We start from the raw sequence: 16790 nt of genomic DNA on the forward strand, positions 1-16790 counted from the left end.
ATGCATGTTATGGGTGGATCTTCAAGATAACTAATGGATAATTGAGATTGTTTAGCTTATGGATGTTATTATCAAATTTGAACCAGCTGTTTATTCCGCTTCATAGCCTAGAGTGCACAAGAACGAACTGTAAATGAAGGCTGGGATATGATGGGATCGGGCAAGTTATGCGTGGATGTCCAGACTGTTGGAGAATAATAGTGACTGTGTAGTCTAAATATGTCATTAGCAAGCTTCTGCGAGCTCAAAATGACTAATAACAAGAGATTATTCCAATAATATCGTGAAGCTGTAGAAGTGATGGAAGGAGCACAGGAATGAACCGTGAATTAGGTTTGGAATAATATGAAAATTTGTATGTTCAGCGTGACTTTTCAGAGTACTGGGAATGATTCGCACTACTTGACCTACTGATATTACTGGCAAATTTGAGAAAGCTCACATACATCAACACTTCCGAATAGTATTCGCTCTATATGCTATATTAGGTGTTTACGAATATCCATGCACGTGCATGTCTCGTGAATTGCTTGTAGTGAACCAACAACCTGCTTCCTGAAATGGATTTGTCTTTTCATTCTCTATTTATTATGATTATCTTCTTCTGTACCTTCTATCTCGCCATTTCGCCCCAATATCTCTCTCCTCCCTTCTGATCCTGATTCTGTGCACCTGCCTTTCAAGTCCATCATTTCAGAACGATTCGGACACCATGATACTCCTCAGAATATGGGCGAATCTTCTTCCATTCCTCCTTCTCCAACTGCCTATCTCCCCCACGGTCAATGCTGGACACCCTGAGTGGGAACATGCTCGATTCATGCTTCCGGAATGGGTGTCAGTCAAGTCAGTAGAGCCCTGGTCCCGCCTCTGGCCCGACAAGACCGTCAAGCTGTGCTATGAAAGCGAAGCAACCTGGAGAAAATATCATAATTACTACCGCAATGCAATGAGATTATGGTATGCGTCGGGGCTGTCCGAGGATTTCAAAGTGAGGGAGGTTGGCCGAGATGGATGCCAGAACACGCCACATGAACAGTTGCTGGTAATGGATACTCCCGAAATGCTTGCCACTTTTGTTGGTTTCCCCTCTATGTCCTACCTAAACCCTAACAATGGGCCACCCCCTACTGCCCCTGCAATGTATGTATCATTGCTACCGAGTGACACAGAGGAGTACCGAGTTGGTAGCATTGCTCACGAGCTCGCACATTCATTTGGATTGCACCACGAGCACCAAAATCCTTATTATTGGCACAGAGGAAGGGAGCTGTTTGTATTCGATTGTGAGGCTCTGTCTGATTATACCTCTTTCACCGAGGGCCTATCAGAGGCTGAAATCTGGGAACCGGATGGCGTCTGCACGAGCTACAAGGAGGCTGATCACCTTGGAGCTACACCTACTAATTATCTTCCTCTGCCGTTTGATGAGGTCCTGACCCCTAAGGGGATGTGGGTCGGCAAAGACGACGTTGACTGGAATTCAATTATGCTCTACGGCTCTACCACCGGCGGGAAGAGGGATGAAAATGGAGAAAAGGAAGCAGTTCTTATGACATCGGATTTCCAACTTTGGCCTGAGCCACAGACCCCTACCCCTGATGATGTGACTGGCTTATCGCTTCTCTATACTACTGTGTATGGGATTCCAGTGAGGACCCTGTTCAATGATCCTAGAAGCCCTAGCTTTTCGACATTCAGACAATATGCCGGCTGTTCGACCTAGAAACCACTTTCTGCCAAGAGGCTGGTGAGCCTGCTGATGTGAGTGGGAGTCAGAGAGGGAGAGGGTAGCTTTACATGTTCTTTCGCTGTTGTGGGAATGGCATTTGGACAAATGTGTATGGCGTAATCAGAACGAGTTAATGTGGGGAATGACAAAAAGAAGTTGTAGTTAATCAATTCATTACTGCCAGCCCGTGACTCTGCCTCAATTCCACTACTTCACACTATTCATTCACTCTTTCTCACAACTTTCTCTCTGTAAAGCTGCCATAAATTCTACTGCTTTTACTCCTCCCTCCCTCTCTTTTTCTTTCCCTCACCACCTTCTTTTTCCCTCTCCTACAGTCCCTACAGATTCTCTCACTACAACACCGACCAGGAACTATCCACCATAATGGGTACTCTTCCTACATGGCTGTCTGCCCTGCTGCTACTGCTATGGACTGCAGCTGCTCAATCCCCAGCTATCGATGTCGCTGGCATTGCAGCAGATCCCACCCCTCATGGCCCAACCATGTCAGGAACCCCAGCTGATTGCAACCGATGGTTCACTATCAAAAAGGGTGATACCTGCTATGAGTTGGAAAAGGCGTTTGGACTCACTCCACAGCAATTCCAGCAGTGGAATCCTGCAGTTTCCCGTGATTGTCTGGTCAACTTCTGGCCGGGCTACGCATACTGCGTGGGAGTTGGACCGGTAGCAATTCCGACATCTGCAGACACTGCTCCTCATGCCCCAACCATGACTGGCATTGCAGCAAATTGTAACCGGTGGTACACTGCCCAAAAAGGAGATTACTGTTATGCAGTAGAGAAAGCCTTCGGGCTCACTCCGCAGCAGTTTCAGCAGTGGAATCCCGCTGTCTCGTTGGACTGTCTGGTCAACTTCTGGCCCGGATATGCTTATTGCGTGAGTGTTGGGCCGGCCGCAAATGGTCCTCATGGTCCTACTATGCCAGGGATTGCCCCAAATTGCGTTCAGTTTTATACTGCCAAGAAGGGTGATACTTGCTACGCAGTCGAGAAGGCTTTTGGCATCACCCCCCAGCAATTCCAGCAGTGGAATCCGGCTGTCTCTCAGGACTGCTTGGTCAATTTCTGGGCAGATTATGCGTACTGCGTGGGCGTTGGGCCGGTTGCCCCGACTTCGACTTCGACTGTGACAGCGACAGCGACTTCGGCTTCGACGACAACGAGTTCAACCACTTTGACTACGTCCACTACTTCGACAAGTGCCCTTACCACCTCCACCACTTCTACTGCTTGGACTACTGGCACGTCGACCACTTCGACAACCGTCCTTCCTACGTCTACTATCTCAACTACTTGGACTACCGGCACGTCGACCACTTCGACTAGTCTGTCCCCAACGACTGTTTTCACCACATTCACCACCACGCTCACTTTGACCACAACCTTGACTTCGAATGGTCAGACTACGGTAATAGTTACTACTACTGTGACTACGACTGTTAGCCCGTCTACAACTCTTGGTACTTCAACTACATTGACAACGGCCCTGTCCCCATCGGGCACGTCTAGTACCACTACTTCGACTTCGAGTATCCCCACTACTTCTACCTCAAGTGCTTCGACCACGTTGACCACTTCAACCACCTTGAGCACGCCCAAACCTTCTACCACTTCCAACCCACCTACGTCAACTCCAAGTACATCCCGCACTTCAACTACGTTGACCACTCCAAGTACTCCTGTCACTCCCACCACTCCCAGAACTTCAACCTCTACAATCCCCCGTTCGCCCTCTATCACACCTACTCCTAGCTCACGCCCACCAATTAGCCCCTTCCCCAGCACAATGGTCACGACCAACGCGACCTACTCAACCCGCAACCCCATCACCTCATACAACCAGACCATAACTTCCATTGACACCGCATGGCCTCCGACCAAGACCCATCCCGGCCAGCCCAAAGACTGTGACAAATGGTATCTAGTTGCGCCAGGAGACACCTGCAGGTCAATTTACCAGCGCCACGGCAACAGCATTACCATGGACGAGTTGTAAGTACCCATCCATCCTACCCGAGTCAGCCCTAACTAACATACACAACCACAGACTGGAATGGAACCCCGACCTTAAAGCAGACTGCGACTACCCCATCGCCGGCTACTGGGTGTGCGTGGGTATCAAACGCCCTGCTCTAACCATAATCTATCCCACCACCAACGACACAGTCCCCGATCCCACTCCCTGGACGCCGCGTCCCACTCCAACGGAGACATCCGTCTACCCACCCACCAAAACCCAACCCGGTCTCGCCCCAAGCTGCTCTGCCTTTTACGAAGCTCAGCCTGTAAGTCTCCCTACCTACCTACCCACCACCACCACCACCACACAAACATCCATACACACTAATACTAACCGACAAAACACCAGTCCGACACCTGCGACCAAATCCTCGCCAGCAACCCCATGCTGAAATTCCCTCTTCTGTTGGAATGGAACCCAGCCCTGAAAGCAGACTGCTCCGGTATCCTTCCAGGCTACTCCTACTGCATCGCAGCCTACAACGATACCAACCGCCCCTCCCCGCCCACCGTCACTAATCAGCCCTATCCGCTAAAGCCAGGCACAGCCAAGAACTGCACGGCCTGGTACAAGAAGGATGATGGTGATACGTGCGACTTGATCGTGGAGATGTTTGGCACGTTCGATAAGGCTCAGTTCGTGGCGTGGAATCCTGATATCGGTGTCCAATGCTATGGTTTAGAGGTACGTATTTTCCCTTCCCCTTTCCCCTTCTTCCTTCACATTCTACCACCCTCAAAAAAATTACTTTGGTACGGAGTCATGAGTTAAACACAAATGAATAGAACGGCTACTACTACTGCGTCGCCGACCCCAGCACTCCCAAGACCCGAACAAGGCCCGTAATTACTGCCATGAGCTTCCCCACGGCCCGTCCGCGTCGTCAACCGGGAGTTACTAAGGACTGTAATAAATGGTGGCTTGTGTCGATGTGAGTAACCCTTCTCTACATTTTACCCTCATTCCCCCACTCCCCAATCAGCACAATGACTAACTAATTTGGTCTGTATGAATAGTCACGACGACTGCTACGACATCATGCACTTCAACGGCATCACCATGGCAGATCTGTATACCTGGAATCCGGCTCTCTCGGGGAAGAGAAACTGTCTCGAGGGGTTGGTTCCTGATACGGAGGTTTGTGTGGGTATTATGTCGTCGTCGTCTACTACTGATACTGCTGCTCCTTCGAGTACTGTTCCTGATGCTTCTTTCAAGACTGGGTTGGTTACTGTTATTGGGGGAAGAGATTAATGGTAGAGACTTCGGGTATGAAAGAGGATAGAGTGCTCATGTGGAGGATGGATAATTTGTTGATACATTGGTAATATGTAATTTTGATACGTTGCTATGAGATAATACATCTTTGTATGTCCGTCTTATTGACCATTCAGTGTTGTCTAGTAACATCTAGGTATAGCTGATCTGGATCTGTGTATACATCCATGTCATCTTCCTCATCACTCATAGCAGTAGCCTGTTCAGTATGCCGTCTAGCAACATTCGGATCTAATCTATGATAAAAGTAAAATCACCAATACGTCGTCACAATCTCTCTTCCGGGCCGGCCGTGCAGCAGATCCTCCCGAGTGTGCACCACAGTCCGCGCCTGCCGATCATGAACCAGGAAGAATTGTAGCCAAGTAACTCGGTGGTTCTCACATATCCACTTCCCATAAACGCAAGCATTTCCAGGGCTAGACAAACATTCCTCTTCAATTTCCATTACTCGTTCCGCAATCTTAAGGGCTGCCATCCCTTCGCAGATGCCTTCACGCCGTGGGTACTGTCGGAGTAGGCGGACCGCCTGACGTCTTATCGTAGGTTCGCGACAGCGCAGTGCAATTAGGAATAATGGCTCTGTCGTGATTGTCTCCAGATGGAAGCTCATCTTCTGAACCCGGTATAATCTCTTAGGCTGACTGTCTAACGGATTCATGGGATCTTTGAGAATGTCCCCCATCAAATTGAGCATGTACGCATAATCCTCGAAGAAGTCATCATGAGCTAGTTCGCCTTTCGTCAGGTCCATGGACAGAGCCACTTGTGTGAGTCTGCGCCGGACATAGAGAAGTAACAAAGGCCTCTCATCTTGTAGCTGCGGTGTTATTCTAAGGTATTTGTCAATCCTGATATCCCATTCGGTAAGACCAAGAAGACACTGTTGTCTCTTGATCTGCATCCCAGCGTCTGGACCGTTTATATATATGGAATTATTCGTAAATATTTGCATCATTTTGTTGAAATGCACCTCCAGGGCAACACATGCCTCTAGCAGAGACTTGAAGGGGTCGGTAGACGACGACAAAATGATCTGCTTGTCCGTCCATTGAAGGTTATTCGAAAGACTAGGAAGATAGGGGCGCGCTTGTGAGTCGAGTTGGGTAAACAAGACCAGCAACACATCCAGATCTGAATCCTCATCTCTCTTGTCTTCACCTCTGTCCGTCAATTTCCACTGGTGAATTAGCTTCAGTCCGCCGTTGATGTGCACGAAAGCCTGCCATAGACGGCCCTGCAGACTTGACATGGTAATGAATAAGATGCAAACACTCAGGATGACCAGTCTGTCTAATATGGTCAAAACCTGTCCGGACAACAGTTCTTGCAGACTTTGGATGGATTTGTTCCACTGTTGCAACGCCAGTCTCACCTGGGGGCTATCCTGCATTCTTGACATGGTAATCGGCGTGCTGTTGGCTATGAAGTCTCGATGAATGCAGGCCACCGCCGTCATAGCATGCCACAGGGCCGGGTATCGGTGCGACATTTGGAGCAATCTGCGAGCCCAGCGGCCCTGGTCGAAGAAGCCAGCCAGATTGGGGGTAGTGACTGAGTGAAAGAACCGAAAACTCTCGGTCTCTACAGGGTTACTTGATACTACTTCCCAATAGGAAGGCATCTGTACCACGCCGAGGACCGTAGTGGGCGGCCCTTGGGGGACTGAATTGTAGCCTTCGCACTTTCTTCCGGTAGAAGAGCATCGCTGGCAACTGCAGAGTCATAACCGTCAGCGAGCTCTGGCTATACTACTTTTAATATGACCGGCCAGAGAAGCTTACTGACACGGGCTTTGTCTCGTCACATTTCACTCTCCGGATCCTGCCTGTATCAACAACTCATGTCCCAGCGACAGAAATATTAGTCTTACCGGCAAGTCATACAACCGGTCTTCACTTTCGGAGCCCAGTGTCTTATGCGAGACTTTCCTGACCGGTTCAGACGCGAATTACTCTCTTCGAGTCCACCAATCAGGGACTTAGTAAGATGTGTATTGTTCTTCAGGGATTGAGGATTGCACATCTCGACATAGTCAGGATGGAGGAATCAGAAACCTATATCCAGCAGCAGAGCAAATTGCTTAGTGCATCAGACACCACAACAGGTGCCAGAAGTTTCGAAAGGCATATAGAATTAGAATGTCTAGGCTACGTGTGCGCATGTCGCTGAGTGAGCAAGGATGGGACTATCTAGACCGAAGGATCCCCGCTAACCGGATTGGGAAATCGCAGCCCTCGAAGATGCAGTTTAGGTGCGCCTCTTTATTCGTTTACAGGGAGTACCACGCTCAAATGACTAACATACACTTAAATCGTTTCCTAATTCATGTCTCCTAGGTATGTTGGATGTATGTAAGTATGCACTCACGAAAAGCTTAAAGGGACAACCCCATACTGTATCTTCTGAGAACCGATTCGAGACAGCAATAAGCATAGAGATGATGAAAATACCAACAGTCCTCGAATGACCCTACTAGGGCCCATTCTCAAATAGGAAGGATCTCCTGGCCCCCGCTGATGTAATCTAGGATGCGGGGACGTTCTACATAGTAGTAAACAACTTACTATATCACTTCTCTCAGCCTTGCCGAAGCGCCTATACTCTTCCTCCTTTCTCAGAACAATCATTATGAGTCCGTCAAGGTCGGTTTATTTTCCTATTTGCACCCTGCCAGCTGAGCTGTTGTTACTTATAGGCGCCTGCCTGGACTGCTCAGCCTTGTGTTCTTTCCGTCTCACCTGCAAGGCCATACATGACTGCACCTTTCCTCTGTTTTGCAAATACCTGGAAAACATAACAACAGACCTGTCTCTTACATCACTTCAAAAACTTGACTTGTTATCGCGGAATCAAGAACTGTGTTCCCTCGTCCAAACATTAAGTATCGATGGCACAGAGAAGGATATCATAGGATCGGGACTTACGTGGGAACATCACCGCTCTGGACTCCTTGTTGTTCCACAAGAATCTATTCAAAGGTGGCAAGGAGTCTTACTGCGCCTAGTGAATTGCCAGAGTTTTCGTCTGCACAGATGGAATCCGCTTGATGACCCCGACCCATTCGACAAAACAACCCCTGATGATACTATCACAGTCCTGCTCAGCATTTTAATCGCAATAGAGCGTCCAATACGAGAGCTTAGTATTCTATTCAAACGGCCAGGTTTCTATTCGCTCGACCATCTCGACTTGTCCCGCGTTCACAACGGCCTCCTCCACGACCCAAAGTTCATCACTACGTGCTGTTCTACTCTGGAAGCCATCACGTTCAAGTTTGAAGTGGAAGAAGAGGAAGAGGTTAACTTTGTGGTACATTTCATACACCATGCAAAGAATCGCTTAGAACGACTGACAATTGATTTTTCTTTTGGCGAATGCGCGGCGCCTCTTATGTTTCAAATGTCTTTGACGACACGGCCTCCCCTGAGACTACAAGAGCTGCATCTGATGTGTGGCAACGTAGACTCAGACCAGGATTTGATCAGGCTTTTATTCTCTTCCAAGCGGACCTTGGTCAAAATACACATCGGCTCTTTCACAATTGGTTCTGGGGCGTGGGCAGCCATTTTCAGGACTCTTTCCGAATTCTCATCACTCACCGATATCTCCGTGCGTCATCTGATGGGATATACGACGCAGAGGCAATATGGAAGGATACATTTTCCTGCGCTGTTGCGGGATCCTATCGTCGATCCTGTGCTGGGGACAAAGTTCTCTTATACTGTTACAGGGCGCCCAGAAAAACCGACAGTGGTTGGGGTTCAATATTCCGGATGAAGTATGGATATTGCACTACAGAAGTTGGCTGAATATGCAACATTTTTGCAAGGTCAGGACAGCAACTAATCCAGTCCCCATTGCTGGTATTATGGAATTACTACGCCTGGGACGCCACATACTTCTTCTATGTTTCTTATCTATGCCCAAAATGACACAATCAACAGAGATAGTGATTAGGTAGATACCTAGGCTTCATTTTCATCTCATCTTACTACTGTATTTCAATCCCAATCCCTGCTCAAAACTACTTCAATTGGGATGAATTGTAGTACCTGTCAACTCAGCCATACTAGTAAATCCTATTACCAAGAAGATCTCTTGTCTACCCCGTACTTCTTAAATATATAATTTTCCCATAGACTATTACAGACGCATAATAATTCACTCCATAACCACCTACTCGTATTCCTACTAATACCCCCAAAGCACAAGTACCCGTGACCACCTCCTATCCTACCGAACTAAGCACCCCAAAATCTCACTTCCTGCCCAACCGCGACAACCCATCCATAGTACCCATCTCCCTAATCATCCGTACCCACCAATCCAGCCCCATACCTTTCGATCCCCACCCACTCCACCCCAGCTGAACACAACACAAAAGTACATGTGAATTGGTACTCAGCCTTAAAGTTTCCCACTACTGCAACTATTCCCTGATTCCCGGGTCCGATCCTTGCAAGTATATGACGAGTATTAATTCTTGACGTTTCCATGAGCGAAGGGCTGAAGAAGTACCTTGCATGAATTAACTACGTAGTATTTGTTACTTTGTAGTTAGGTGATGATCTCATGCTGCATATGTATGTATGTATGTATGTATGTATGTATGTTGTCTTGCTTGCTTGCTTGCTGGCTGGGTGCGTCTGCAGGATCTAATCTTGCGTACTTTTTTCCTTCTATTAGTTCTCTAATCCTTGTCGTTACGACGTTTAATTGGGCTGTGAACTAGACTGGATCACTAATACTAGGTTTATTATAACTACTAAGTTGGGTATCTCGAAGACTAAACTAATACAAAGGAAATCAAACAAATGAAAAAAAAGGGACACTATTGTACAAGGAATTGAATCCCATCCGCCTGAACTGTTGAGGTGATTCCGGGCTCTCAATGAAACAGTAGAGCAATCGAGAACATCAGCCCCGGTCAATTGCCTGTTTGTCCATCGTCGTCGGGCATCAATTCATCACTCCTCGGGTTTTGACCGAAGATGGTAAGAAGGATGAATCTCTGGTCGCAGGATCCGGTGCGGTTCAGCCGCACTTAAGCCATCACATAGCGTCACACACAGCCACCAACGACCTTTATCCCAACCAAGTAAAGCAGTTCACACCCCCCGTCCAGGTCTATGTCCTGAAACCCCATTGCGCCCGACCTGATCTTTGCCCCCCTAAATGCGAAACAAAGATGTGGAGTGTTCATAACCCTTCAAACGCCGTCTAGGCAGCAAGTAGTGCCCTGTTGGTTTTTCAGCATTTTTTTTTTTTGTTTTTTGTTTTTCGCCCAGCTCTTTTCCCCATTAGTGTCATACTCAGAATCTCTCCTGCCAATAGGGCGGAATCCTGGCCCGGGATATGATCTGACACGAGGGACGAGCATGAAGTGGGGGCGGTGCCTGAACACGCCCGACGTATCCAAAACTGTGGATAAGATTTTGGGGGTTACCGACGGCCTGGTCAAGAAAACGAAAGAGGAAATAGAAGACCAAGGAAAAGTCGTGAGCCACGAGTCGTGACGAGGCTTACTCGGACGCCGCGATCTATCAATCGATAGTCCGCGCTGGGCGTCGGGTTGGCTTTGCTCCCATCCACTAGACTAAACTAGTCCCTGCGTTAGGGGCCCTAAGCCCGCCACCATCACAAAAGTACGATCCAGCCGAGTCTGCGCTAGGCGTCCAGCATCCAACCCGGTTATGCGCACCCCCAGGTTAGGATTATTGGCCAATGCCCGTCATCGCGAAGCGGTTAGAGAGCGAAAGACGTCCGGTCGGCCTTCGACAATATCCAGACATTGGTCCATGACTATCAAGCGTGTTAGAAACCGTCCACGGTATGATGGGAAGAAATGTTCCTAGAGAGTCACTCACTGGAAAGAATCTCCTCCTCCCAAATCCCCATTTGGTAATCAACTAGCCCATGGGGCTCCATACGATCGCAGAGCTGGATCAGCTCCTTACCCATATTGTCCATCGCGTCGCCACTAAGAAGACTAGTTTGGGGCGGCTGACGACCGGTTTGCAGCAGTTCCTGAGCCAAATCTTTCTGCTTCTGGCATACCGCTAGCCAACAAATATTGAAATCATTCCAAAGTTGTAGTCGATCCGCATGTAGCATTTGATCGTCCCGAAGGATACCTATTGATAGACTCGAATTAGCCTCAGGGTTCACATTATAGTCGCTCAAACCCCGGTCTCGCTGTGTGCGTCAAGCAGAGTGCGAATCAAGAACCATGCTTTTTTAGGTGCATGCAGGTAGTGTCCGGGCCAGGAGCTAAAGAGGGGGGGTGGGTAAGAAACCCATTGGCGTGGGAAATGGTGAAAACGCTAAGGGGACATACCGAGCTCCCGCGCATTGGTCACAAGCCACTCGGAGATTTCCAAGAGTGATCTACTAGCTTCTACCAATCGGCCGGCGCGCGTACTATCGAATGTCTCTCGTAATGCTCGTTGGAATTGAGCATACGCTTCCTTCAGGCCAGTCGACTCGGACCCCACCCGGGACGGTGTTTGTAGGTGTTGTTGTTGCTGCTGTTGTTGCTGCGACGGCGACGGAGGCTGCTCCAAACGTCCAGACGCTCCCACTGGAGTCAGTTCGGCCATAGCTGCGGGAAAGACGTGCGGAGCGCTCGAGCGTCCAATGGCGCTGGCTTGGTTATAAGCGGACAAAGGGAGCTGCGATGACAGGTAGGGCGGACCCATGGCCGGAACCCCTGTGGCCGTCGGTTCATTTGCTGGGAAATATTGTGGAACACCAAACTGACTAGACAGTGCTTCCATCGCTGCAGATTGCCGTGCCGGGTATGGTGGGACGAGCTCGTACGGGGCTTGTCCCGGGTCCTGCTGGCTGAGGTTGTATACCATCTCGGAGTCATAAGGAGCTAACGGCTGGTGTACCGGCTGATGCTGGCGCTGTTGGTCGCGCAACGTCGGTGTGTATGATTGCAACTCATCCCCCTGCAGCGAACCGCCCTGAAAGGAAGTATCGGTGTATCCATAGTCTATGTACGTTGGCACTCGAGGACGCCCGGCAGTCTGAGAGGGATCTCCCCGTGCGGATGGCACCCCAGTCTGTCTGAAGCGATCCGCCGCGCGGCGGGACATGCCAGCTCTGGTCGCAAAGTGGGTGTGAAGATCATGCTGCTTCATGCGCCGGATCTCGCCATCCATACCCCCATGCACTGGATCGAGGTCGAAAGACCAATGCGCGAGTGGGGAGAGTGGCGGGCTCACGTAGGATTCCAGCTTGGCGGGAGGGCGCGATCGGCTGTTTCTGAGGTAGGAGGTGGGATGCCCTAGCTTATTCGCTCGGTGGCTTTTCTTGCTAGCAGGGAATTGAGATCCAAGCCAACAAGAATCGCAGGTAAGCGCGCGGAGGGTCTCACGGTTTCACTTCAGCGCAGGGACGCGGGTACAACCAGCGCACGCGATCTAGATAGTCACCCACCGATCAGTCGTCGCAAACCCACATGAATGCAGAGGTATACCTGCAGGGGATATTTGTCTACTATGGAGGTTTGCGCACCTTGTAGAAAAGCCAGAAATGTGTCCTAGATGATGGTTTGACCCTGGTTTGGGGATGAATCGCACAACCCTGGTTCGATATATGTGGAAGACTGGGATGGCGGGGGGGAGGACAAGCGAAAGGAGGGGTATTTCTAACCCACTCGGAGAGAGGAAAGAAAGCCCGATATAGGATAGTCCACAAGACGAAGATGGAGACTGATAGGGTGATGCCAGGAAATAGGAACCTAGTGGGGTCGACAAGAGAGGGACTTGAGTTATGCTTATGCTCCAGATCTCAGTTGAAGACCAGTACTGGCTGAGAACAACTTCGGATCTCCTAATCCTGAATACTTAAGAGATAGATGAGGAGGGTGAAGATGAAGTAGAAGAAGACAACGCCGACAACGACGATGACGACGAAGGAAGAAGATGGATGAGGGCAAGCGAGGAGGGGAGAAGTGGGGGATTAGCGGACCGGGAGAGGATTGGGATGCACGGATTACTTATAGCATCGAGCAACCAGACTGATGGGACAAGAACAGGCCGGAAGATCCGCAGGGAATTATTGGAAAGCCTCTGGGGCCGGTCGATCAGGTTAGTCAGGATGGACAGCAGGAAACCATGAAACAGAAGAAAAAGGGTGCCAGTATCAAGTCGGGTCAGCTCAAATCAGATCAGGCCGAATCAGGTTCAGTCCGAGTCAGTAGTCAGTCAGTCCCTCACTCACTCACTCTCATTCAGTCAGTCATCTCTCTTGTCGCTTCTCACCCACCCCAAGTGGGCACCGGAAAGCCCAAGAGACAGGCTGAGAGACCCTCCTTCACGCGCGCATAATGGACCCATCCGAGAGACTTGCAGACCCGAGAAAAAAGTAAGAAACGAATAAGACATCAGCGATGACTAGAATGCGACAGAAACGAGGGCGAAAAAACAAACGAAGCCCACCGAGATGGAAAAAATCCCTGGGATGAAGGAAAAAGAAACGAGGGAACGCAGAGGCTAATCCAGCAATCAAACCAGATGCAGGAGGGCTTTTTTTTTTTTTGTTTTTCTTCCTTTTTTCCTCCTGCCATTTTCCCTGCAGTGGCTTGTTTCTTTTTTCTGATTCCATTTTTTCTAAAGAAAAAAAGGGGGAAATTATTTTATTATTTTTATTTCTCCGAAATTGAGTGGAGAATGGATAACATTTGAATTTCATGAACACATAAATTTAAATCCTCTGTTTTAATGCTTGGGGGGTTTTTGGGGGTTTTCTTAAATTTGTATCATGGTCATATTTGGATCGATTATTTAGGTTAAAATGTAGGAGGGATGTTTGTGTGTTTTGGTCACAAATAGATTGGCAGGCTGAGCCTAATTCAATACCTGACAACCACAGCAGAGGCAGCAGCAACGAGAACAACAACGGAAAGAAAGCGGAAAGAGCAAAGCATCATTGTTTGTATGGTTTAGTAATTATTCCACTCTCTTTCGTTCATTGTTTATCATCATCTTCCTTGAATTCCCCCCCTCCTTCTCTTCTTCCTCCTTAAGAAAATCCCCCACCGCGGCAAAGTGGAAAACTGATTGATCCATCCAAATGGGACGCACTATGTCCCGAAACGGTATCAGTCACTGATGCGAACCCAGAATGGCTCCTTCTGCTGAACTAATTGATCAGCTCATATTCCTTTTGCGGACCAATCCACCGGGACGATGGCCAAAGGATGCGAGAGAAGGTTACGGAAGATGGATGGTGCTGAGACAGAAAAGTGAGAGTGTGTGAGAGAGAGCATGTGGAGCTAGAGTGGGCGACAGACAGGAGGATCACTAGGATCACTTCATAGTTACGATGGTGGCCCCCACAGGAGCCGCCTCAGATCCATCGCATTCCTGCGAAAAGGAAAAAAATAAAAAAACAAAAAGTCTGGAGCCAAGGAACTTTGCAATCGTGCTGAAGATCAGTCAGACACGAGGCGCGCGGGGCTATTCGGGGCTGAAAAGTACCTGCTCGAACCCGACTCTCCAGCATCTAGTCTACATCTCCATATCACACTATCCGTTCATGCACCCAGCCAGCACTTCCTCGTCTTACTGTCCGCTCTTCCTCTGATTGCTTCCTGGAGGATTCGATTAAGGTTAATTGTCCCAAGAGGGGACGGCCCATAACTAGTTAACTACATATGTACTGACCCAGGTATGGATCCTCTAAGTCCTCTCTAGTATCTACTAGTTAGGGACTAAAGCCGTCCGAGCTAACCTCAGCTTTTCAATTTTCCACCACTACCTGAGAATCCCTGGTCCTCATTCCAAATTCGGGGATTCGTCCACTCGCTCTATAATCAATGGATCGATTGATCAATCGATTGATTCCCACCTACTGGGCCGAGTTCCCCGAACAGCCTTTAAAGTCAACTTTAAGCCCTTCCGAAACGCTATTTGGGTGATCGTCTTCTGGTCCATGCACCGAACCGTGTACCAGTCTTCTGGATCGGGTTTGCAAGCCGGGGAGATCTACGCCCATCTGTATTGAAAGGAGTAGAAGAAAAAAGTAAATTGGATGCAGCCGAAGGAACACCCAGAACAAGGCAAGAAGCAGTACTACTTTTGCAGTCCGGTTCCACGGAAACCCACCGCCATGGCCACTGAACTTTACGAAGATCGGCTTAGGACCACGGGAAGAACCGCTTTCTGGGATTAGACGACACCGGGGAGCTGGATGGTGGATCGATCAGTGCATTATTGTGTACCAAAATGCTTAAATACAGCGAATTATGATGTCCCAGCAGCATAGACCAAGTATGGAGAACCGGGTCGGGAAAATAATGGTCTTTGCATTATGCAGCCATCCAGCTACCACTGCCCAGCACGGTCCAGGTTTCGCAGGAACTTCTGTCGGTTGTTGCAGACTTCTGCTTGGTCCTATCCCGATCAAGGATCACCCTACAGCCACTGAAGTCGCTCAATCGATGGTTAAAGTCAATGATCGTGCCGTGCCTGGCTAAGCTGCCGGGTCGCACACCTTCCGGCCTGCTGGGAAGGTCGTGCACCTTCAGCGACCAATCGATGCCACGCTTGTCGGGGCAACAGGGGGGATCTGCAGCACTGCAATTGGAGCAAGCTAAGTTTAGTCTGCAGCGCAAGGTGACCGGGCTGTCTGATCTTATTCCTTTTCCTTGTCTTATTTTGAGTTAGATGTGTTCTACTTTCTGATTTTTAATTGTTTTCTGTCATGGTTTTGGGGGGAATATTCGCACTACCAGCACCAGCAGAGCGCTAAGTGGTAGGGCGTGACAGGGGGGAAAGCCCGGCGTGCACTAGAACGGCGTCCGAAGAGCCGGCGCCGCTTTTAGGGCCTGTCAGAAACTAAAGCCAGACCTGGGGGGCCGTGATCCCCACGCACGCGCAGAAAGTACGGCGTCTCCACGTAAAGAGATTCCAAATCATGGGTCCGAGTCTTCTTGAGGGATATACGGAGCTCATAGGACATGTTTTCCAAGGTTCAAGGGAATGAAAGTGAGGCGGGTCCAGCCTCACCACTTTCACACTAGATTTCAGGATTGCAGTCATCAGTCGACCATCGCCTCCTTTAGTGGCTATTCAATGACGATGATCTTCAAGTCCAAGTCCAAGACAATGGAACAGGCGACATACGATGACCTTGCCTCGTGCTTATTCTGACAGCTGTTCCTCGTGCCAGCCGTGGATCCGAGTGTTCTGTCATTATCCCAATGAAGCCGCTGACTCAGGGAGCTACGACCAAGCAGGCGTGCAGCAGTATAGTAAGGCGCTCTATACGACGCTAATCTCGGCGATATCTGGAGATACAATCTCTTCGGTATCAATCGGAAGCTTGTCTACACAACTGCATGCGCCTGATTATTAAACACGCCCACTGACAGAGCTGGAATGGTCTGGTGAATAATGAAATCAATGTACCCACCAAACGTATTGCATGAATTCCAATTATCAACTTATCCGCGGAGAGGCCATAATGCGATTATGCGCGGGACTATCATCTCCACCTGGTTCGCACATTGGCGGTGGGCTCAACTCCACACACAAGACCACTTCCCTTATTTTCTCTACCCTATGCCTCCGGTATAGTCATCAGTATTATCAATTACCATCAGCATCGTCAAGGCAGCTCTTTTACTCTGCCACCCCATAGGTCCGCGCAGACCGATGCTGCTTCCACCTGGTCCAATTGGTTGACCAACTCCCTGGCTGCTCCCCTCCCTCCGCCACAC

At 49.2% G+C, this 16790-nt stretch overlaps 6 protein-coding genes across 6 annotated transcripts; 4 read left to right on the forward strand and 2 right to left on the reverse strand.

The window, feature by feature from the left end:
• Nucleotides 1-712: 712 nt before the first annotated feature.
• BO87DRAFT_446338 (uncharacterized protein) lies at nt 713-1726 on the forward strand (the record flags this gene model as incomplete). The annotated part of the gene is made up of 1 exon (XM_025628206.1): nt 713-1726. One exon carries the CDS (start codon nt 713-715, stop codon nt 1724-1726), a length of 1014 nt encoding a protein of 337 aa, XP_025483905.1.
• A 393-nt stretch (nt 1727-2119) lies between these two features.
• On the forward strand, nt 2120-5032 carry BO87DRAFT_393846 (uncharacterized protein; the record flags this gene model as incomplete). Its single annotated transcript, XM_025625081.1, has 6 exons — nt 2120-3324; nt 3511-3750; nt 3806-4043; nt 4127-4462; nt 4564-4709; nt 4795-5032. The coding sequence occupies 6 exons, from the start codon at nt 2120-2122 to the stop codon at nt 5030-5032; spliced, it is 2403 nt and encodes an 800-aa protein (XP_025483906.1).
• A 277-nt stretch (nt 5033-5309) lies between these two features.
• BO87DRAFT_403992 (Zn(II)2Cys6 transcription factor) lies at nt 5310-7081 on the reverse strand (the record flags this gene model as incomplete). The annotated part of the gene is made up of 4 exons (XM_025625818.1): nt 5310-6610; nt 6663-6771; nt 6841-6880; nt 6930-7081. The coding sequence occupies 4 exons, from the start codon at nt 7079-7081 to the stop codon at nt 5310-5312; spliced, it is 1602 nt and encodes a 533-aa protein (XP_025483907.1).
• A 587-nt stretch (nt 7082-7668) lies between these two features.
• On the forward strand, nt 7669-8905 carry BO87DRAFT_403993 (F-box protein; the record flags this gene model as incomplete). The annotated part of the gene is made up of 2 exons (XM_025625819.1): nt 7669-8812; nt 8858-8905. The coding sequence occupies exons 1-2, from the start codon at nt 7688-7690 to the stop codon at nt 8903-8905; spliced, it is 1173 nt and encodes a 390-aa protein (XP_025483908.1). The 5' UTR covers nt 7669-7687.
• Nucleotides 8906-10614: 1709 nt separating this feature from the next.
• On the reverse strand, nt 10615-12321 carry BO87DRAFT_446344 (uncharacterized protein; the record flags this gene model as incomplete). The annotated part of the gene is made up of 3 exons (XM_025628207.1): nt 10615-10861; nt 10927-11193; nt 11397-12321. Coding segments are annotated over 3 exons (1263 nt in total), but the record flags the coding sequence as incomplete, so codon positions are not given.
• Nucleotides 12322-12524: 203 nt separating this feature from the next.
• On the forward strand, nt 12525-13436 carry BO87DRAFT_403995 (uncharacterized protein; the record flags this gene model as incomplete). The annotated part of the gene is made up of 3 exons (XM_025625820.1): nt 12525-12570; nt 12918-13155; nt 13307-13436. The coding sequence occupies 3 exons, from the start codon at nt 12525-12527 to the stop codon at nt 13368-13370; spliced, it is 348 nt and encodes a 115-aa protein (XP_025483910.1). The 3' UTR covers nt 13371-13436.
• Nucleotides 13437-16790: the final 3354 nt, after the last annotated feature.

Source organism: Aspergillus neoniger (assembly GCF_003184625.1).
Source record: "Aspergillus neoniger CBS 115656 unplaced genomic scaffold BO87scaffold_4, whole genome shotgun sequence".
NCBI lineage: Eukaryota > Fungi > Ascomycota > Eurotiomycetes > Eurotiales > Aspergillaceae > Aspergillus > Aspergillus neoniger.